The sequence below is a fragment of the Spodoptera frugiperda genome, chromosome 2 (assembly GCF_023101765.2).
Source record: "Spodoptera frugiperda isolate SF20-4 chromosome 2, AGI-APGP_CSIRO_Sfru_2.0, whole genome shotgun sequence".
In the NCBI taxonomy this organism is placed as follows: domain Eukaryota; kingdom Metazoa; phylum Arthropoda; class Insecta; order Lepidoptera; family Noctuidae; genus Spodoptera; species Spodoptera frugiperda.
The window spans coordinates 2,509,411-2,532,735 of NC_064213.1; the positions used below are offsets into that span (position 1 = coordinate 2,509,411).

Consider the following 23,325-nt stretch of genomic DNA (forward strand, 5'->3'; position numbering starts at 1 on the left):
TTATCAATAAGGACAGTTCTGGCAATATGTTACTGTAAAGCCAAGTATATCTTTCTTAGTAAAATCAAGTTGGCTCACAGTCTGTCGGTGGTGTGGCGGCGGAGGCGGCGGCGGCTGCTGCGCGTGTCGAGCGGGCGGCGGCGGGGGCGGAGCGCCCGGCGGCGGGGGCGGCGCCCCGGGCGGCGGCGGGGGACACACGCCCGGCGGGCGGAGACCGCGGGGCGCTCGCAGTGTACCTGGAAACATCGTGTGAAATATTCAGTTACTACAAAATAGGACTTTAATGCGTGACTATTAAAAATTTCCCAGCATTCGATTGTGACAAAGATTTCAGGGAAGAGGGCTCCCTAAAAATTCAAATTCTACACATGATTGGCAATACACTTTTTTCACAATTCTCTGATAGAAAAATCTATATTGTGCTTTTACATTTTCTAAATAGAAGCAAAACCAGTTAAATGATAGAAACATGCACATATATTCTGTAATGGATAATCAAACTGACAGGACATAAGGAACTTATATATTAACAACACACGTGAACATGATCAGCGCACGATTTAATTACATACTCTACATGTTAAGGAAATTAAACTATCGTAATCCTACGTGCAATGAATCGTAAAGCCGTTGTAGACCGTCAATTTATAGATGGTCGGTCAAAGTGTAATATCAGAATAAATTAAATTGCGGTAATCGGATTAATATTCCTTTAAAAATATTTATAATAGATTAACTAAGAATATCTGTTTATTTTGCCAAACGAAACGTAAATATAACATAAACACAATCTTTTCTATCTTTTCTATACTATAAAAATCAATTGTTGTTCGTTAGTATCGCTAAAACTCGAGAACGGCTGAACTGATTTGGCAAATTTTAGTCTTGAATTATTTGTGGAAGTCCAAGGAAAATTTAAAAGGCGTTAGAATTTTTTTGAGGCGGTACAATGTTTGCCGGGCCAGCTAGTAAACAATATTAATCAATTTTCAACTCCTAAACCTAAAACTAGTAGATAAAGAATCCTTACCGAAATGTGACGCCGGGTTCTTGGTACCAATGGGTGGATTTATCGGAGCTGGTGGCAGGTTGAACGGCCGGCCACCTGCCGTCTGTGGAGACGACGGCGATGCCGGTGGTGATCTGGAACGCGGTTCATAAAATCATGAGAAACCTTATTAAAAGAATTGACTGAAAGATGGAAATTTGAATAAAACGCACTAATATGTTAGAAGCCTATAGGCTAAACTAAACTTATATTATAATTAGAGACAAAAGTTCATAGATTACTCGTTGACAGCTCATATGCGACACTAGCGCCACCTAGTAAGCGCAAATTAGTATCTAAAAATCCTCATTCATTACCGATGAAAAAATGTTAACATTAGTTTTTACTATGATTCTAATATCTTATTAAACATCAGAAACTCACCTAGGTACCCTCATACTCTGAGTTCGTCCAGCAACTTTGCCGTTAGTGATTAGTTTCTTAGGCGGGGGCGAAGGCCTAGTGTCGATGTTAGGAGCCGGGGCTAACTGTGGGGGCTTGGGGGCTAGGTTGGGCTTCCCGTGGCTGACTCGAGGTCTGTCGCAGAGGTCTGACGTCGAGAGCGAGGATGCTGGCGCGGGAGTAGGCGATGATGACGATGACAGAGAGGTCATGCTACCACCTGTAATACAATATTGAATTGGTGATTTAAATGTTATTTTGGTTTAGGTCGTTTGAAAAGTGTTTCACATATTGACAACATCAATCAATGATTAGTTGTCGCAATAGTAGCATCCGTTCGAGGAGTAGGTTAGATCACAATAAAAGACGAGGCACTTTAAGGTCCATTTAAGGTCAAGCATATAGTTGGATAGGGAAGCATGTATCTGTTGAATGTATTTGCATCCCTTTTTAACTCTACTTGAGAAGAGATCATGAATAAGAGCTTCATGCCCGAATACTCAAACGCTACACAATTTTAAGACGCTCTCAAACGTAGTTCTGTCACTATCAATTCTTTATAAAATGACAGAGATAGCACGATATTTAAGTACAACTTAAGGCAGTTGTCCCACCGGCAACGATGAACGAGTAACGAGTAGAGCTAGAACTAGAAACGAGTGAAAACAAAAACAAACAAGTGAAGCGAGCACTCGCCGGCAGTGTGAACAGTCAGCGATCAACTATTTGTACAGTAGAACTCCAATTATCCGAATTAATGGGGACCGGGACCCATTCGGATAATCAAATATTCGGATAATCGGAGTTTTTAAAAAAAATTGCCATTGAAGAGAATAAAAGCTATGTTTTGATATTGCACTATTTTTTTATTGAATTAAATTGCGGGGGGAAGTCAGTGTAGGCACAACGGCAAGTTAAGACAAGTCAAGTCAAGACTTGACGCGCAAACACTGGCTTCGCGGGGGGGGGGAGAATAATAGCGCACTTAGACTTTTTTGGACAATTTTTGTGATTCGGATAATCGGCGATTCGGATAGTCGGAGTTCGGATAATTGGAGTTCTACTGTATATGCATCTCTTTTGTTTACACGGAAAGTATATCTATTGTACGTTTCTTGAGCGAGAAAATAGCCGATAGTTAGTCGTTCACTCGCCGTTGGTGGGACAACTGCCTAAAATTGAGTAGCGTTTGAGTATTCGGGCGTCTGACTTCCAAAATTTTAAGTAGTACTTAGTAGTCCTATATTCTGATACATCCACTTAGGTTAAATCAGGCGCTAAATTGACTATACTAGACAAACTTAGTTCCACTCACCCAGCGCTCCCTGTCCGGTCGCATGCAGCGAGCTCTTGTTTCTATGCAGCGTGGAGGCGACATGAGAAGTGATCACTTGTTCAGAGTTCTGCTGTTGAAGACTGCTGATGCGGTCCAGCACCGAGTTCGTTGTTAGCACGGAGTCTGATGAACTCTGCAATGGATTATGAAAATGTTTAATATGTAGTCTATGAATTTCTATATGGAGGTGCGGACAACATAACAGGTTACTGGGGCTCCGGCTCAAAGCAGAAGAAAGAACGGGGTGGTTTTTAGTCAGTAAGAGTCTGACATTCCTTGTCACCTCACCCAAGACGGGAGAAGTCATTGGATGATTTTCCCCCCTCAAAAAAGGGTTTAAATCCCTAGTTAAGCACTAAAACATTTACAAAAGGGATAATAAAATGTTCATAATTTTAATGTCCAATATAAATCAAGAATTACTGAATCCAACTTAATGATATTTAATATGAATTCGTCTTAAACTCCTATCAAAGTAAATCTTACAAATTCAGTACGATTTTTAGAATTTTTTAGTATTCTTTGAAACTCAAAATTATGATCTTATGATTAACCATTTGCGCTTGGCAACAACACACATTATCACACATAGAAGAACCATAAACAACCCACCACAGGCTACAACCTTTTTAACACAAACTTCCTATATCTATAAATAAATAAAACAATAGAACTTTTTATGTGTCATCTGTGACCGCGGGAAACAAAGTCTATGCTAGATATAAGTTGTTTATGACTCGCATTGGCTGTGAGCCAGGGAAGGCAGACATGGAGTTAATTTACGTGGAGAATAACTAACATGGAAAGGCCTGTGTATTATAGGACCTCTAAAACGTTATTATCTGAAAAATAAACTATAGGTGTGATTGTTTTTCCTAACGTGCTAGGTACAAAGTTTCTATGCACTTTCGTACATATTTTCAACATAGGTACCTTGTATTTTATATATAATCATGTATTTTAGTAGTATTTTACGTCAGAGGATAACAATTTTCACATTAACCGCCATCATAAAACCACAATTAACATTGCGACTAATGGCTGATGATGGAAAATCCAATTTTATAGAAGCCTTTTACCCTAAAACGGCGTTAAACATTTCGCTTTACGTCATTTAAACATAATTCCCTATAAAAGTAAGAGGAAAACTCATGAGCCACCATCAATAAACCACAGTTCAAAATATCAATTATGGGAAACTCATACCATAATTAGAATAAACCATTGTTAAAACCGTAATTATAATTTAATTCAAAGTCAAATCAATATTCCAAATAAACCACAAATAGGTATTTTTCAAATTTCAACAAATAAAGAAATAAATAATAGTCTGTCAGTCTGTCTGTCCGTCAGTAAAGCTAGGTGTTCGTTGCTCGTTGCTAATTAACATTAACACCAAAAATTAAATTGTTTATTGAAGACTAACTCCCACTCGGTTTCACCCGTTGCCCAGCTGCTATTGATCGCAGCGCGATGTTCGCAGCCTTTCTCGATAAAAGGACTATCCAACACAAAAATAATTACTAAATTCGAACCAGTAGTCTTATTTTATGGAATAAGCCGGCAAACGAGCAGACGGATCACCTTATGGTAAGCAATCACCGCCGTCTATGGACAATTGAAACACCAGCGGCGTTACAAATTCGTTACCGGCCTTTTAGGGGTTAGGATTTAAAAGGTTGTTAAGGAAATGGGGATTGGAAATATTGAAAAGAGGGGTAATTGTGCCTCCGGAGTTCCAGAGATTTGTTCATACGAACAAGCTTTACAGCTTTATAATAACAAGTATACATTTATCACACCTGTTAACAAGGATAAATTTGAAACATGTCATGATCCCCTCGATATGGGATATCGATCAAAAGTAATAGTGATTGTAAACAAACAATGGTCTGATATAATTGTTATCTCATGTGAGTCAACCATTGCGAAAGTGACCGGCCGACAACGCCTGCCTACGTAAATGTGAAGAGGTCACGCTCAATGTGACAGCGGATATATAAGGAAAAAATATCATGAATAAAAAATTAAGCTGTTTCGGTTATCATTTAAAAAATAATTATGGAAATTATATTCAGTTACGATGCGTCTGCAGTACCTAATTTCTTTGAGAGGCAATTTGATCAAACCCTTGGTAAATAATATAAGTCTGATTATATAGTAGGGTATATAGAGCCCAAAAGTCCTAAGAATCATAGAAGGAAATCTTAAAACATGTTGTGTAGCACTTATTTGAATTACTTCACCATATTTTAAAATCTTCCTATCACATAGGTACCTAAAAGGTTATCAAACAAAGTTAATTCAAAACAATAAAATACAGATTAAGCTGTTATTCACGCAATTATGTGTTTCATTAAAAACAACTGTGTTAACTGTTAAGTAATTTCGATACGTTTTGTTTATTCTTAATTTATAAAAGTATTGTGCTTTTTATCTAACAAGGATATGCCAACCCCATCGTACCTTATTCTGAAGTACAATTTCATAGTAACTTAACACAATAACTAAATAACAGCTATTACTACTCTTGGACTTCGATAGATTTTAATCATAACAACTTAAATGTTGCGCAACAAAATGTTGTACAACAAAAATGTTTCTTCGAAGTGTATTCGCCAGTAGAAACCGAATTCATATTTAATCGCCTCATTAATATTTTACAGAGATAGGCTTTTCCCAAGTGTTAAGCCCTGTTGTAATGGCCTCCTTCTTGTCTAATCAGCTACTTGTTTCAAATTTACTTTATGAATATAAATGATATTTTGTCAGCATTGTTTGGACGCCAATCCACGTTAGAATTTTGACATTTGTATAATGTGTAAAACTTTATAGTCTTCCATTTATTTTTCACTATTAAAATCTGTATTTAGAGAAAAATCTAGAAACACCTACTTAGTTACTAATCGTAAATGTCATCAATTAAAAGCATGACTTCTGATAATTAATAAATCATTCTAATAAAAGAAAACTAAAGCAAAAACCATTGTAACGTTTTTTTAAATTGAATAAAGACGTCATACGCTTAAGATGACCAACAAAATAAAACTTCTAAGCAAAGAATCTATTGTTTAATACGTGAGAACTTATAGAAAACAAAACTGGTTTATACCCATACTAATAAGGTAGAAAATCCCACGACAATCAAAACATAAAACCACGGCTTGCACATCATAACGCATAAAGCTCGCTCGCAGTCAGACCTAACCCAAACCAGCCCAACCCTGCAACTAATTACAAGTCCTAACACAATAACACAAGACACGTTTTCCGGTGAATCATTTATAATAGTACCTAATGACTCAGTGATGACTCAAATGATTCCTTATTGACACTGTTTGCAAGAGAAACACAGGTTACTTCCATATCAAGGTCTCGTGCGTGGTAATGGCGTTGAATCACCTTAACTGTGGCCTATGGTCGACCACAGAACGTATACCAGGAAGAAAATACTTCCATACAAGTTAATTACGAACGTGTGATCTTGAATGAAATGAATCAGAAAACGTAAGCGGAACAGCTGATCTTTGAAGGTTCTGCTTTTAGATGAGAGGATAAATGTAACTAGGTAGAGGTACAAATAGATCTATATGTGATTCTATAGATGTAACGAAAAGAGAACTTTGTGTTTACTGGTCTGTCTATCTGTATCCTTCATATGAGTTTGATTGGTCGGCGCGACTTAAACAACCAATCAGAGCGTTAAATGCGCTCTCGTTTCGATTACTTAAACGTAGAGCAAACTCGTACTAAGGGTACAATGTGGCATGTCATGGATTTTCATATTTTATTACATTACTTCCTCGTATGATTACAGTTGGGGTTTTTGGATAACTTATCGTAATACTAAGACCACATGGTTATGATTAGGTACTAAGAATGCTTCAGTGGATATAGCAACATAACTTAGATCAGGACGTTGTGAGCTGCGGACTACCTAACTCGCAAAGTAGAAATAGGAACGGGGTGGTTTTTAGTCAGTAAGAGTCTGACAATTCCTCTCGCTTCACCCAAGGCGGGAGAAGGCATTGGATGATTTGTGCCTCTCAAAAAAAAAAGAGAGGACGTTGTAATAAGGACAGATGGTGCAGACGTTGATACGAAATATTTCAATATCACGAACGTAATCCAACTTAGATACATTATCAATGCAGTTAGCAGATCTATGATAAAGGAAGCATTGCTGCTTAAGGAAGGATATTTCTACGACAAGTATTCTACCAATTCAAGGAAAAATACCAATAATTAAACAAGCGCTTATAATCGGCTTATTTACACAATATTCGTGAGTCACAAACTATACGCGGATCTTATCTTAATTATTTTATCAAAGGAAAGATAGAGACTCGAGCAATAATATAGTTTGTTCATATATGTTGTTGATAAGTCTATATCCACTAGAAGTGTATATATGTATATATAAGGAAAAGATATTTTAGTGTCTATTGAGGCCTAATTCTTATGAGTCACCCCTATGATAAGTGTAAGAACGTTAAATGGTATACTTCAGTATATTAATTTTATTATATTTGAAACCGAAGAGTATTGTTTCAAAGCTAATCCCTGAAATACAAATCAATGATTTATAAAAATCGTTCTTTACATGACTGCATAAATTATCAAAGAAAGCAAGAACGATAATTATGTTACTTTACAATGGCACATAAGTGATACTGCGCCATTTTGAAGGCCCATAAACGCCATACGCAATGTAGGTCAGAAAATACGCAAAATTCTCGAGGTACCGAGCAAACATCACGCAAAATAAACACGAGCCCCATTCTGTACCCCGGAGGGTACAAAAAACCAGTTACTAGGGAAAAACTTGTTCAAAAGTCACTCGGCAAAATGGTTGGATTTTGGCACATACATGCAAAGTGTCGTAAGCTTTGCCGAAGTTCCGATATCGGATATTCGCAATATCGGCAATGGGAGCATTTGGACGACCAAGGTGAACTGGCTCCACGGGTTCGTTATGTAACGCTTTGCCCAATCTGTGTCGAGAGGCTGTTGACATAACGTTAATAGGCGCAGTGTTAATGACAAACCAAACTGCCGACCCACACTGGGCTGGGAACTAGTAGGTAGTATGTGGGATTTCGGTATATTGAATGTTCATGTACCTGGACCCGTGGCTGGTACGACCACTGGTTTCGACATTTGTAAAGTATTATTGGATGTATCGGTACGTCCTGTAACACTTAAATAAATGAAATCCCACCCAAAACATAAATGTGAAAGGCTGCCAAGTTCGATAATATTGGAATGCTTCGCCTATAAAAGAAGTGAGATCTAAATAAGTACCAAGTTCCATACACAGACCTCAGTTAAAAATGATATAACAAGTTGGCAAGTTTTCACACACTTTGTTATAAACCTACTAAACGCAATGTGTCAAGTATATAATTTTCTATTAAAACTTGCCAAGTTATATCATTTTTAACTGAGGTCTGTGTATGGAACTTGGTACTTATTTAGATCTCACTTCTTTTATAGGCGAAGCATTCCAATATTATCGAACTTGGCAGCCTTTCACATTTATGTTTTGGGTGGGATTTCATTTATTTTTGTAAGGTTTATTTTCTTTTTTTCTTATTTTACTTTACTTTGACTAAATACAAACCTTCGTAACGAATTTTAGGTCGGTACGACCATTGGAAGATATAGATAATTTTTTTGTTTTAGTTCCTTAGGGGTATGAATTTACACCTTCATTATTTTTAAAACCGACTCACACTTGGCCATTTTCAGATTTTTTCCTTTACCTTGACCCAAAGACCTACCTCCATGCCAAATTTCAAGTCAATACGACCATTGGAAGTGGTCTAGGTTTTTGATGAGTGAGTGAGTCAGTCAGTGAGTGTATAGTAAAAATAGCGATTTTCTGACGTCAATATCTCAAGACCTACAATAGGTACATTAATGAAATTTTGTATTTTAGATAAGTAAGTAGGTCTCGACAGATACTAGAAATTTCATATGCGTAGATAAAATAGATTTTGAGTTATAGGTGGGTCGAACTTGGCCCGAAATGGTTCGTGTAATATAACCCACGGCCGGTGTGTCGGTTTTTTGCTCGAACTTGGCGGACACACTGCCGTGTGTCTAGAACGGCATATAAGCGATACTGTGCCATTTTGAACGCCCATATACAAGTATGCCATACGCAATGTAGGTAAAAATATACGCGAAATTCCCGAGATATTCACAATGTTCAAGTGATTGATGCCTTTAAGTACTAAACTAAGAATTTAAGAACCTGACTTTTACGCTACTTATCTCAAGCAAAATGCTCGTTCGCGTCTAATACAAACGTATTTGAAACCAACCGATTTTATCAAGGTTAAGGTATCTTTCAGAACAAAACAGATTAAACAGAACAAAAAAGATAGAAATTGTAGGTAGTCTATTAGGAGTTAATCTCAAGATCTGTTAGCTGCACAATTTCTTTCGCCGACAAACGTGACGTCACCACCTTAACGTATTCTATTGCCAATTAAGAACTAAGTAAGTATGACCTAAAATGTAATGAGTAGTTTTTGTAACGGCGTCGTGTTGTGCGAGAATATGAGCTCAAATGGTGACATTGTTTGGGTCAATAACCTCCAACTTTTCTGCATTCATAAGTGAGAAATCCTATGAATACGAAAATGACTTTGTTCTGTTGTAGATCCTAGTTTATGATGAACATAAGTAGAAATAGAAGTGGTACCAAGGACATCATAATTGTATATTTTTAACCCCCGACGCAAAAAGAGGGGTGTTATAAGTTTGACGTGTCTGTCTGTCTGTCTGTCTGTCTGTGGCATCATAACTCCCGAACGGATGCAGTGATTTCAATTTAGTTTTTTTCGTATGAAAGGGGACTTATGTGCGAGTGTTCTTAGACATGTTTGATGAAAATCGGTTGAGCCGTTTCAAAGTTATGGGCGGTGAAAGTGGGGAGATTAGCCGAAGGTTTGCAAATATACTGGGATGGGTTCTCAAATTAAACCGCACTGAAAGAAGATATTGAAAGATATTATTTTTTCGTATTAACAAAAATAAAAAAATAAATAAAAAAAAAAATTTAATAACAAAATTGTAAAATTTTTAATTTAACGTTTTATTATAAACAAAAAATCTTGCACCAATGTAATCTTTAGCCTACTTATAGAAACAAAAACTAGTAAGTAATTCATAAGTCAAAAAAAACGAACGAGCTTGACCTTAGATGTAATCTTTACCTTAAGGACGCGTTCTCATAATTGACAGGTATCGAATCGCATCACTACATTGACACGACTCTCGACAATACACACATACGCACGGATAGCTGCGGAAATTATGACAAAATGAACTTGATACTTTGAAAGTTTGAATATTTTCTTACTTTCTTTTTTAATATTTTTATTTTGTTTAGTGCGTGCGTAGACTCAAATGTTTTGTGTTATCTGTTGTTCAATTCCGTTCAGTGCCGAATTTGGGCTCGGATTATTCGATTGGTGTCATTTTCATAGTTTTCGGAAAGTAAGCGTTCGAAATCAAAAATCAAATGGTGCCAACGCAAAACTAACTTTTTACATGCTTTTATTTAGTTTCATATGTAAAGGATGTATGTATGTGTGTTTGTTTGTATGTACCGACTTCTTCCAACTCGATTTTTACCCATTTTAAACGGACCGATTTCGTTCAAACTTTGTAGACTTATCAAGGACCGGTGGCAAATTAATACCTCGTAGAAATTAATCAAGGGTCAGGAATCCCTGACGTGGACACTTAACAGCCCAGATGAACCTGAAGAGATATGAATATACTATCTTAAGAAAAGTTGTTCAGCGTGATGAGCACATTTTAGCGCCATACGAAAATCGAGGATGTAGAATCCCTGACATGGACTCCAGCCCAGCCGAACCTGAAGAGATTTGAATATACTTTCAAGAAAGATATTTAGCGTGATGAGCACTTTTTCGCCATATCTTTTATACTAATTATTCTCATAACAATACTAAATTTTCCGCCTACTGTTAGTATTAATATTAAAATTATTTTGTTCGGTTCATCACAAAAACATGTTTTTAAGTTTTTTTAATCTATGTATATTTTATTATGGTTTTATATCAATGGTTTTCGGGGTCGCCAAGATAAAAAAAAAAACAATTATGGTAACGAACGTGACAAGATCTGGGTGCAACAAACAAAGAAAATACATAAAATAAATTAAACATCAATTCTTTATTTTCACGATATTTGTTTGAATATGCGAGGAATGAGCCCGTAAATTCATATTTCTTGCCTGTCTTGGGTCAATTAATTCCGGAAGAAGACAATTTTTATAAAATCGAATGATTCACTCCGTATTCGATATTAGCGACCCCAAAAACCACAACAATGACACTCATGTCGAAAAATGACAATGCCAGAATCTCTATAGAGCTTTGTCCCACCAAAAAAATATAGTGTACAGACATGCCAAATGTAGCATTCTATTGCTGCTCTATTAGTGATAACTAAAAACATGATTAAAAGCCGATCTTGCGGTTTCTATATGAATCTAAGTACAAAATATTACATTTAGGTTAGGTTAATTGCAGTTATAATGGTAGAAATAATTAAATTACAATGCTATCATAGGGTGTTTAGCTATGAAAGGAAGGAATGTCATCACTCATCACCAATATCACCTTTAGTAATCCTACTTTAATTCATAATCATAACGAAACAACAATGTAAACAGAACAGACAGAGCGAATGTCAAATAATGACTTTTTGGACATAATGACACACGCACGCCAATGAGGTTTTGTTACATCTAATCACTAACGTTCAAACACGAAATCATAATTATAATATGCATTCATTATAATATATATTATAAAAAAAAAAATAACTAGCAGTATGTATTAAAACCAAATTCATATTAAAATTCGTACACATTACATTAATAAATCTTTTTTTTATTGAATTACTCGTTTTGTTCCTTGTGCAAGCGTACTAAGAAACGCAGAGGGTCGCGATAAATACAGGAAATAGGCCTTGGGTTTTTAAAATTCTTTTTATTTCCTAATTTTTATCCGCAAGTTTATCAGAATAATAATTAAGTAACCAAGGGTCTTATTTTCATTGCATAATTTTGATTAATTTACATTTTTTGTACATTGATGAAATTAAGTGGGGCAGGATCTGGCATGGTCATTTATATATTTATGTCGGCTCCATCTTGAACTTAGATTTTCACTTTATATTCGTTATAAGCGACCCCAAAAACCATGAAAATGACACCCATGATGGAAAGTTGGCAAATCTAGTCGGCGCCATCTTGGATTTTGATTTTGACTCCATATTCGCTATAAGCGACCCCAAAAACCACGAAAATGACACCCATGATGGAAAGTTGGCAAATCTAGTCGGCGCCATCTTGGATTTTGATTTTGACTCCATATTCGCTATAAGCGACCCCAAAAACCATGAAAATGACACCCATGTTGGAAAGTTGGCAAATCTTGTCGGCGCCATCTTGGATTTTGATTTTGACTCCATATTCGCTATAAGCGACCCCAAAAACCATGAAAATGACACCCATGGTGGAAAGTTGGCAAATCTTGTCGGCGCCATCTTGGATTTTGATTTTGACTCCATATTCGCTATAAGCGACCCCAAAAACCATGAAAATGACACCCATGATGGAAAGTTGGCAAATCTAGTCGGCGCCATCTTGGATTTTGATTTTGACTCCATATTCGCTATAAGCGACCCCAAAAACCATGAAAATGACACCCATGTTGGAAAGTTGGCAAATCTTGTCGGCGCCATCTTGGATTTTGATTTTGACTCCATATTCGCTATAAGCGACCCCAAAAACCATGAAAATGACACCCATGTTGGAAAGTTGGCAAATCTTGTCGGCGCCATCTTGGATTTTGATTTTGACTCCATATTCGCTATAAGCGACCCCAAAAACCATGAAAATGACACCCATGGTGGAAAGTTGGCAAATCTTGTCGGCGCCATCTTGGATTTTGATTTTGACTCCATATTCGCTATAAGCGACCCCAAAAACCATGAAAATGACACCCATGATGGAAAGTTGGCAAATCTTGTCGGCGCCATCTTGGATTTTGATTTAACCTCATGTTCAAAATAATATAACGAAACATTCTATATTCAGTAAAGTGTTGCTCGTACAGAATGTGTAAAAAAAAACATACAAACAGCCGAACATAGTACCTCCTCCTTTTTGTGAAGTCGGTAAAAATATCAAGATTGGTTTGTGAAGTATAATATCAAATATTTTGTACTCGTACAGCGATCTTTTTCAAGGCCATTTTTTGTAACAGGCGACGCAGCGTCCACCCACGACAGCGCTCGAGCGCAGACTGAAATTTCATTTGACATTTTCTATCCAATAAATCTAAATAGTAAACAAATAAAATAACCCTTATTGCTACGCTTTAAAGTTGATGTCTGACAGCAAAATAGGAGAAAAAATTAAACGGGAACTTTTATTTATTTCCGAGACAATTTGAAATATTTTCGTAATTTTTTCCCATAGTATAATTTTTGATTATGTCTGCTTCCCCGGGATATTTTTTTGAGATTCAGAATTATGCGTGTAGTAGCAGTAAAATGTTCCTAAACTCAACCCTTTTTTGTCAATTTTGTGTGAAGAGGTAAAGAAAAATCGTGTTTGCAATAATAAAAATATAACTTTTTTCACATTACAAATCAATATTTTGGAGATAAAGAAGTGATCTATCTATTGTAATTGTTAGTTATGTTCAGTTAAGTTTCTTTTGGTCGTAATATGTACTGAAAAATAGCTTATTTACGTCAGATTTGAGAACGCGTCCTTAACAAGAATCGAAATTATAGTAAGTATATGTAATATACTTAACCTAACCTACCTATAAAAAGAATAAAATAAAAATTAAATTAAAAATTTAAAAAACCCCCGACATAAATCTTAATACCCTTTAAAAAGTAAAAAATAATAAAAGAAACTTAATCTTAAAGTACCTAAGAATGTACTAATAATTAAAAAAAAAATACGTCTCGTTGGGGGACCGCACACCAAGCATGTGATACTTATGAACAAATCGTAGATAAGTAAGAAATAATTAGGAGCGGTCCCCCAACGCGACGTATTTTTTTTTTAATTATTAGTACATTCTTAGGTACTTTAAGATTAAGTTTCTTTTATTATTTTTTACTTTTTAAAGGGTATTAAGTTTTATGTCGGGGGTTTTTTTACATGAATGAACTGCGAGTCTGTGAGTAGACGATTCACTAAATAAAAGATGATTTTTTGTCTCATCTTCATGTATTGTCTTTTCCTGCAGGTTTTTTTTTACATTTGATGGGCCGACGTCTGGCGGCTGTCTCGCCTGATGGTAAGTGATGATGCGGCCTAGGATGGAGCACGTCTGCCCATAAGCAACCTATTTTTCATGGTTACTATGTAAACCCATTTGCCTACCACTCCCGAACATATCACACAATCCAAGGAAACGTTTGCCAACAAACTAAACTAAAAACAAATCGACAAAATTCCATATAAAATGGCACAGGAAAACTGGGCTATAACTTTATCTAATAAGCCGTTTCTGAGGAAAACCCCGTCAGTTCCCGTTTAATCGATATTGAAAATTCCCAGTACAGTTTAGGGTATGCAAATTTTGCGGCACAACGCAAACGTAAAGGAGTGTGTAACTTGGACAATAGTAGTACCTACTTTTAGACTATAAAAAGAAACGTTTAGAAAGCAGAGTATGATACAATTGCCACCACCTCCTCTCTTTTCGTGGGCATCGGAAGCGCTGACTCATGGCACATTAGCTCTACTATCATAAAGAACCGACATCACTCCAACTTGACCTACTCCCATACCTATGACACAACAAACATAATGTCTCTAAAATGAAAACATCCTAATTATGGCAGTTAAAACAACACCGCGTAATTTATTCCCAGAAAGGATGCACTTACTTTTCACTAGTTGCAGTGGCGTAGCGTGAGTGTCGGCCGCCCGGGGCGGAAGACAATTTTGCCGCCCCCTTATTCAGGTATTTTAATTTAATGTATACTATACATTCATCATCATCAGCCGAGAGACGTCCACTGCTGAACGAAGGCCTCCCCCTTAGTCCTCCACGTAGAACGACAAGCCGCCAACCTGCATCCACTGGCTCCCCGCCACTCTGACGATGTCGTCGGTCCACCTAGTGGGAGGTCTGCCCACGCTGCGTCTTCCGGTCCGCGGTCGCCACTCAGTCACCTTCCTGGCCCAGCGGCCATCAGTCCTCTGAACGACGTGGCCTGCCCATTGCCACTTCAGCCTGCATATTTTGAGAGCTATGTCTGAAACTCTTGTTCTTTGGCGAATTTCCATATTTCGGATTTTGTCGCGCAAAGATACTCCGAGCATAGCTCTCTCCATCGCGCGCTGGGCGACTCTGAGCCATTCTAAAAGTCCAGCAGTTAGGGACCATGTCTCGGTACCGTACGTCATCACTGGCAACACACACTGGTTGTACATCCTGGTCTTCAGACACTGCGGGATTTTTAATGAGAAGACTTCATGTAACTTCCCAAACGCTGCCCATCCGAGTTGGATTCTTCGGGCGACCTCTTTCTCGAAGTTGGACCTACCTAGCTGGATGATCTGACCCAGGTATGTATAGTGGTCTACAACTTCGAGTATATCGTTCCCAACGATAACCGGACAGGTGTTGACATGATTTTTGTCTTGTCTATGTTCATTTTAAGGCCCACCTGTTGGGAAACGGTATTGAGGTCGCTGAGCATGGTGGTCTTCCAGCGACTCTGCCATTACGACTATGTCATCGGCGAAACGGAGATGAGTGATGTATTCGCCATTAATGTTGATGCCGCGTCCGCTCCAGTCCAAGAGCTTAAAAACGTCTTCCAGTGCGTTCGTGAACAGTTTCGGAGAGAGCAACTGGATTGGCCTCGTAGTCTCTTCCTGGAGTCGGATACGGATTCATAATAGAGACCATTTCGGCAAGAACAGTCATAAATCAGAGCACTCCCCGTGGTATAGGTGATAGAAAATGCACAACGAAGCTACATATCTACGCATTGCCAAGGTGTTAAGTCGGTTTTAAATTTCCTGACACTCAACAATCCGATTTGCACGCCGCTGAACGCGGTCCAGAGGATGAACCTGGTACTGGGGTGCCCACGCCCACAGATAAGAGTAGTATTCCATATGGGGCCGAACCTGCGCCTTATATAGAAGCAGGCGATGGGTTGGAGTGAAATACTGCCTTGATCTGTTGAGCACACCAAGCTTTTTCGAGGCTAATTTAACCTTATCCGCTAGATGGCCACGGAACTGGACGTCGCGTCGCTCTAAATGTTGATGCCAAGTATCCCAAATATCCGGCTCGAAAAGCAGGAGTAGAAACGGGGTGGTTTTTAGTCAGTAGGTAAGAGTCTGACACTCCCTCTCGCCTCGCCAAAGGCGGGAAAAATCATAGGACGATTTCCAATACCGGCTGAGGCAGTCAGGGGGGTACTTTGAAACTGACGTGAGACGACCAACGGCAGTTTAACGGCAGTCTTAACGGTAAACACGCCCACCTGTTTCTTAGTAGTTTACCCCAATCTGAGATTCTCCGCAAAGAAGTCTCGATTTCAGACACAAGTCTGTTTCGGTTCTCGTTGACTTTTTCTCAAGAAATGTTAGCGCGGCCGGTATAATAGGCATCACCTGTACTGTCATCCGCATAACAATGAATGCCGCTGATTTGCAACATATCATTGATATGGAGGAGGAACAAGGTAGGTGATAGCACGCAGCCTTGAGGGACACCTGCGTTTACAGACAGAGAGTCGGAGCAGTCCCCGTCGACAACGACCTAAATGCTTCTGTTTGCTAGGAAGCAGTAGACCCATTCGCACAATTTCTCGGTAAGCCCATAGGAAGAAAGCTTCGAAAGAAACGCTTTACGCCAAACCCGGGCGAAGGCTTTCGCCACGTCCAAGCTAACTACCAACGCTTCCCCTTAGATTCGATCGCCTGTGCCCAACGGTGTGTCAGGTAAACCAGAAGATCCCCAGCCCACCGACCTTTACGAAAACCGTGTTGTTGGTCACTGAGTAGCTGGTGATCCTCTAGGTACCGCAAGAGCTGGCAGTTGATAATGGACTCCATTATTTTCGAGAAGAGGGAAGTTATGGCTATCGGATTTGTTCGATCGCCTTTTTTAGGAACCAAGGCTCGAGCCTTGACAGAGTCGACTCTGTCTAGAAGTTCTCGGGGCAGGACCACTCGTTTAAGGTTCCATCCCCACTATCACTACTTTCTCCGATCTCTAGTTGCGAAAAAAATATAAAATGGTTGAAATATTTACAAAAAAAAATATTATTTATTGTTTAATTTTGCCGCCCCCTAAAAAGTGCCGCCCGGGGCGGGCCGCCCCTGCCGCCCCCACTACGCTACGCCACTGACTAGTTGTTATAAGTCTCATGTAATAAGGAGCGAGCCTAATTGGCAGTTAACTTCATCAAATGCTGTTTCCATAAGAAATGGACATAAGATATAACATACAAGCTTTGTACAGAAACCATTTTTTATGGTATAGGGTGACAAGCCGACCTGTCACCTGATGGTAACCGATCATGGCCGCCCCTGGAAACCCGCAACGGCAGAATAGCCACAGGCACATTGCCGGCCTTTTAAAAAGGAATACGCTCTTGTCTTGAAGGTTTGAAGTCCAACCATCTTCTAAAGTCACTTTAAATGAACATTTTATAACCACAGACACCGCAGGCCATTCCTATTCTAAATCCTTACTTCGATAGCATACCATAAAGTCATTATGATTCACAAATCATTGATATTCACGGTCATACGACTACTGGGGACAATGACTAACACAGCTTTGTCTTTTTATTAAATATTCCGAGAATAATGTTAGCTTTGAATTAATTACTAATGTCAACACATCATAAATATGGGAAACACACTAATCGGTAATAATGGAATACTAAGCCAATTTAAAGGAAACATGGTTTAATAATACTCTTCTGCTACTAAAATAAAAGGACTATAAAAGTTAGGGACGTGAAACGAACGAGAAAATTAAAATCTTGTTTGAGACAAGACACAAAGAAAACAATTCTGATTTAGAAGATTCTAAAGAGAGTCTAGATCAAAGAACCATATTATTAAACATTTTTAACAGCATAATCTTACTTTAGGTGTTTTACAAAACGTGGAAAGTCCACATAGTTAAATCTGAAAAGAAAACGGAGTGTGAAGTAAATCTTAATTATAAGCTATTTGGAAATAGAAACGCAGCATGAAGGTAGATCCCTATTCTTAGCAAAGACCACACGCCCAAGACTAAAATAAAAATGACGCTAACCATAAACGAAGCACACAGGTTAAATATTTACAATCAAACAAAACGTTAAAATAGAACGAACGTTAAAATAGTTGAAATAATTTATTGAATTGTCTATGACTTCACAAGTTCACAGATTATGCGTCATTCAAGTTTTTACGCAAAAGAAATCTATCATGTCAAAAGTCCATAGATAAAAAATACTGCTTCGTAGATTGCATCACATACTTGTGTATTAAACACCATCAACGTATGTTAATACCATAAACCAGTATAATAATAAAAAATCGCCTCGTCTCATTTAATATTCCAGATGAACATCTGGCGAAGTATTTATGTTCGCAACTCACTCTGCCTTATAAGTGCATGATGAACCGGCTCCGAGCTGACCACTGACGAAAAAACTTTTTCAAAACGAACGTCCTTTGCCGCGAAAACCGTCATACGGTTGCACAGTTTAAAAATCGAATTTCAACATGGCGCGTGACCTGTCGCATTGTAACGACCTGTCGACTGCAGGAGAGAAAACTTTCATCCAATGTAGATAGAGATATTAAGCTATTACGTAGAACAAACAATTTATCTGGTTCAATATTATCGTTTGTAGTGTTTTATCATTGTTATCAGATTTTAACTTGACATTGGTGAAGATTCGGAACAAGGTAGGCGGCGAAATTTTTTGCTCAGTAGATCATCTCTCACATGTCTAGTATATTGTGCACACCACGTGATACGAACGTTTAGCACATGTAAACAAAAATGTTTGTGTTTATAATTAAGTGGAACGTCGAAGATGTAATGCATGTAATCTCCACATAACTGTTGTCGGTGTTTGTTTGCTGTTTCATAAGCAGCTAAATGAGATTAAGGGATGATTCCGTTTCACCTGAGCCAAAATACAGTGCCAAGTAACGCCAACACAAAATATTGGAATCCTCAAAAGAGACAGACAAATGGAACAGAAAGACTAAAGGTGGATTAAGGAATTTAAAAGATTTTAAAACGAAGAAGCCGGACAAATAAACCGAGTGCCCATTGGCAGCGTAGACTGAACTACATGAAGCTAAAACCAACAATCCTTGCTCTACTATCGCAATTGCAATATCCCTCTTCAATTTAGGAAGTACAACAATCAGTAAATTACGCGGAGTAATACATTACTCTATTTGATTGTAGCTGTGAAATTAATAGCGTACGAGGAGTGTAGCGTCGGTTTGTAATTATTTTAGCAGCACCGACGACCTATTTCTGTGAACATTGTTTTGTAAAGCGGTCAAAGAGTAACGCCCTGAAAGCTAATCAACGGAATATTTTTATAGTTGTAACGCAGTGTTTAAAATTCCATGTTTTTATACACAATGTCTATAGTTTATACTTAATACACTTTATATCATGACACAAAACGTGATTAACTTCATTTAATTACAGTGTGAATCTGAAACATTTGTGGCTTCATCAAATTATCACAATGAATCTAATTACTAATTAGTTTCAATTATCTACATTCTATTCATCAAGTTGGTGAATCTTTAAGACATTGTTATTCTTGTTTAAAATGATGATGTTTATTTCTTATACCAGAGCCTTAATTCATAAAACTATTATTTTAACGAGCAGGAAACTACACGTTTGCTTTAATTAAAGGTCTCAAAAGAACAAGTACAGAATAATCATTAAAACAACGATTGTATAAAATATTTCTACAAGGTTTTATGCATCACTTTCCTACAACGCAACCTTGACACAAATAATGTAATAATGCACTGAAAAAACATCAATATCTTTGTTGACTATCCTCTAGTCATCCGAAAGAGAATCATTAAATCCAGACAGAATACAAAACCGGTTACATTAATAAAACATATGGAAATAGACCCCGCAAAAAATCACAGCAAAAACAAATTAGTTAAGAAAAACTCTATGCTGAAATATAAATGAAAGCGTGCACATAATTCGTGCTATTGATAATTATCAGATAAACTCGAGCCAGGTAACGGGGCAACGCGATAACACTTCAATCCACTGATACTGTGCTTTACTCTGTTATTATTTAAAAATTTACTCTGTTATTCAATACTGTAATAACTATTGAATAACAGAGTAAATTTTTCATGCATAGTCTGTAATTTGTAGTTATTAAAATATATATTAGAGACGTTTTTGCAGTCTTACGAGAATACTAAAGTATTTGATGTGGTGTCAATAATCGAGTTCAAACTACCAGTCGAAGTCTATCAAAATCTGTTCGGCAGTTTTGTGTAAAAACTGTTAATTCGTATCAACAAATCTTAACTTCCTTCATGGCCTGTTTATAATGTAGCTGTCTGAACTACGATAAACATAGACCAAATTATAGTTGTAATTTCTTACTACGAGAAGAGCATTACGATTTTAAGACGTTAATTTACACAGCATAGGCATTTTTTATTTCTTGGCTAATTTACTTGCACTACGTAAAAACTACTTTTGCCCTAATTCCAAAGAGACCTATAAAGGAACTCGGCACCGACCAGTACAAAGGATTAAACGTTTAATTATTAACAATGCTCCTTTCAAATTACTCCTCACAATCTCCAGAATCCTTTTCGCTGAAGAATAATAAATTGTGTGGCGGACCACGCCCCATACTCCCCTTCTGACCTCAGTTATCCCTTTGGCTGTGCCGGAAACATTTCGAATACATGACTCCTGCATCATTTGACGCGTCCGGAACAAAATGGCGAGTGCCATAATTTATGTATAGACTTATATTTATGGCCATAGAATTACACATGTAGCCTAAGTAAACAGGTAACTGAGTAAACTGCGAGTTGGGGAGCTCACTCAACGATGTTTCAAATTGTTTATTTGTTGAGGCAACACGTGTTGGTTAAAAATTGTATTAACCTGTGCTGATACTATCGCTTGAATTCGAATATGGATTTTGCAGACGATGATATCGTCTAAAAGGACTCGGATACAAGAAGATTGACTACTTTTTTTAGAAGAATCGGGTATTGGGAAGATTGGGAAAGGAGGTAATTGGGCCTCCGGTAACCTCGCTCACACAACGAAACAACGCAAATGTTGTTTCACGTCAGTTTTCTATGAGGCCGTGGTATCACTCCGGTCGAGCCGGCCCATTCGTGCCGAAGTTTAGCTCTCACACACCTATGCACTATACTAAATATCGGTTTAAGTAATACTCGTAACACCATCCAGATAATGTGTATTTACTTTTAGTCTGCGCCATTTTTCAATTCCGTATTACATCAGAGAGATCTTAATCCAACCTATCAACATCAACCGTTGAATTTTCAATATTATTATCATTTTGGAATATTCGCTTCGTATTTCCGACACCAAGCGTCGGTCTCAAACTCTAATCCAATAATATTTCATTTGAAACCTTTTATGGAAAGAGACAGTAAGTAGGTGGCAGCTGAATCAATTTAAACCTACAATTCCCTTTAGAATTTAATAATAATAATATCGTATTGAAGTAATGCCAAGAATAAGTACTGAATTGGAGCGAATTTTGCAAATTCTTATTGAACATTGAATTACTTCTATTAAGAGAAGGTAAATTTAGATTAAACAACACCGTGTTAGGTTTTCCTGACTAAACAGTACGACGCTCTGATTGCCCCGCTCGAATAAACCAACCAATCAATCAGAGTGCCAAACGCGCTCTCGTTTCGATTAAAGCAAACTTATACTAAGGGTACAGAAAATGAGTTTAACGGTATTGGACAAGAGAAAAGCAAATATTTACATCCATCAAATACAATATTCCATCATCCTTAAAATCAAAAGACGTGATACACAGCTATTATTATCAATAAAGAATTAATAATTTCGAATCACGTGCACGGATTTCTAATGGCGCAATCTAGTTCGGGGTCGCTATCAAAATAATTAACATGATTACTACTGTCATTAATTAGCAGCATCGTAATTAAATGGCCTGTGATGTGACCTTCGTCAACATTACAACAATAAATTTTATCATTCAAAGGTTAAACTGAAGCCCTACCATTGTCTGTTTACAAGTTTTATACAATGTATAAGTATAATCTCGTCGAGTCTCGACAAGCTAGGATGATTGACAATGTGTTTAACATAATATAATATTGAAACAGTTTAATAAGCCGATTAAAAAACATATTACTGAAAATAGTAGAAGATATGGAAGAAAAATCCATACAGTTGGGTTTATTTCATTGCCTAATTCTGAATTTCTAACGCAACGCTGTCTACTTGCCTTATCGCATGTTTTAGGCTTTTTTTGAGGGGGGAAAATAGGTTTAAATCATTTATTCTCATTAAGACAAAAAAGTCAATTACAAGAGAACATAAAAGTAACAATTCGTAAAAATTAAACTAAAGGTCGCAGAAGCAGACCAGATTGACGTGTTTTAATTACTATACATGCATATAAAAAAATCATCCAATGAATTCTCCCGCCTTGGGTGATGCGAGAGTGTCAGACTCTTACTGACTAAAACACACCGCGTTCCTTCACCTGCTTTGAACCGGAGCAGGTTTTAGACTAAAATAAGACTAATTTTTATTTAGTCCCTAAACCTTCTAAAACACATAACACTTGGCCTTCTAAAATACGTAACACAGCATATCACCCAAACACGATGCCAGTATCAAAACTACTCGAAACGTGGCGCCATTTGGCACAAAACTGGTACTTCAATTAAAACTTAGTAGTTAGAAGCTGCCAGTTTCGCCCTTAATGGACGCTTCATGGTAGCAACGATGTTTTGAACTTCGTAACAGAACAGTAAACCCCTATGATTTGCGAAAAGGTACAGACTATTACGGAAATTGAAAATGAAAATCACATTACACTAACAGTAGTAGATTTTGAAATCAACGCTCCAGTAGATACTGCAACATGGAGCTGCGGACTGCCTAGCGGGTTACCGGGGCTCCGGCTCGAAAAGCAGGAGTAGGAACGGGGTGGTTTTTAATCAGTAAGAGTCTGACACTTCCCATTGCCTCGCCCAAGGCGAGAGAAGTCATTGGATGATGAAAAAAAGTAGTTACTGCAACTGCAGGTGTCCATAACATTAACAAATTAATACTAGAGGCACAATTCAACAATATGATAAGAGTAAAAGTAACAAACAAAGAAAACTAAACTATAACAATCTGAAATGCTCTCAAAACATCTATAGGGCTTGGCGACTATAGAC

At 37.5% G+C, this 23,325-nt stretch overlaps 1 protein-coding gene across 1 annotated transcript in view; it reads right to left on the reverse strand.

Annotated features, from left to right (window-relative positions):
* LOC118269381 (uncharacterized) overlaps window positions 1-23,325 on the reverse strand; it is a 35,333-nt gene that overhangs the window by 4,554 nt on the left and 7,454 nt on the right. Inside the window, exons 3-6 of the mRNA XM_035584447.2 lie at window positions 2,766-2,919; window positions 1,433-1,670; window positions 1,031-1,143; window positions 79-236 (exon numbers count right to left, since the gene is read on the reverse strand). Of these exons, the coding sequence (XP_035440340.2) occupies window positions 79-236; window positions 1,031-1,143; window positions 1,433-1,670; window positions 2,766-2,919 (663 nt within the window). The remainder of the gene's footprint in view (window positions 1-78; window positions 237-1,030; window positions 1,144-1,432; window positions 1,671-2,765; window positions 2,920-23,325) is intronic.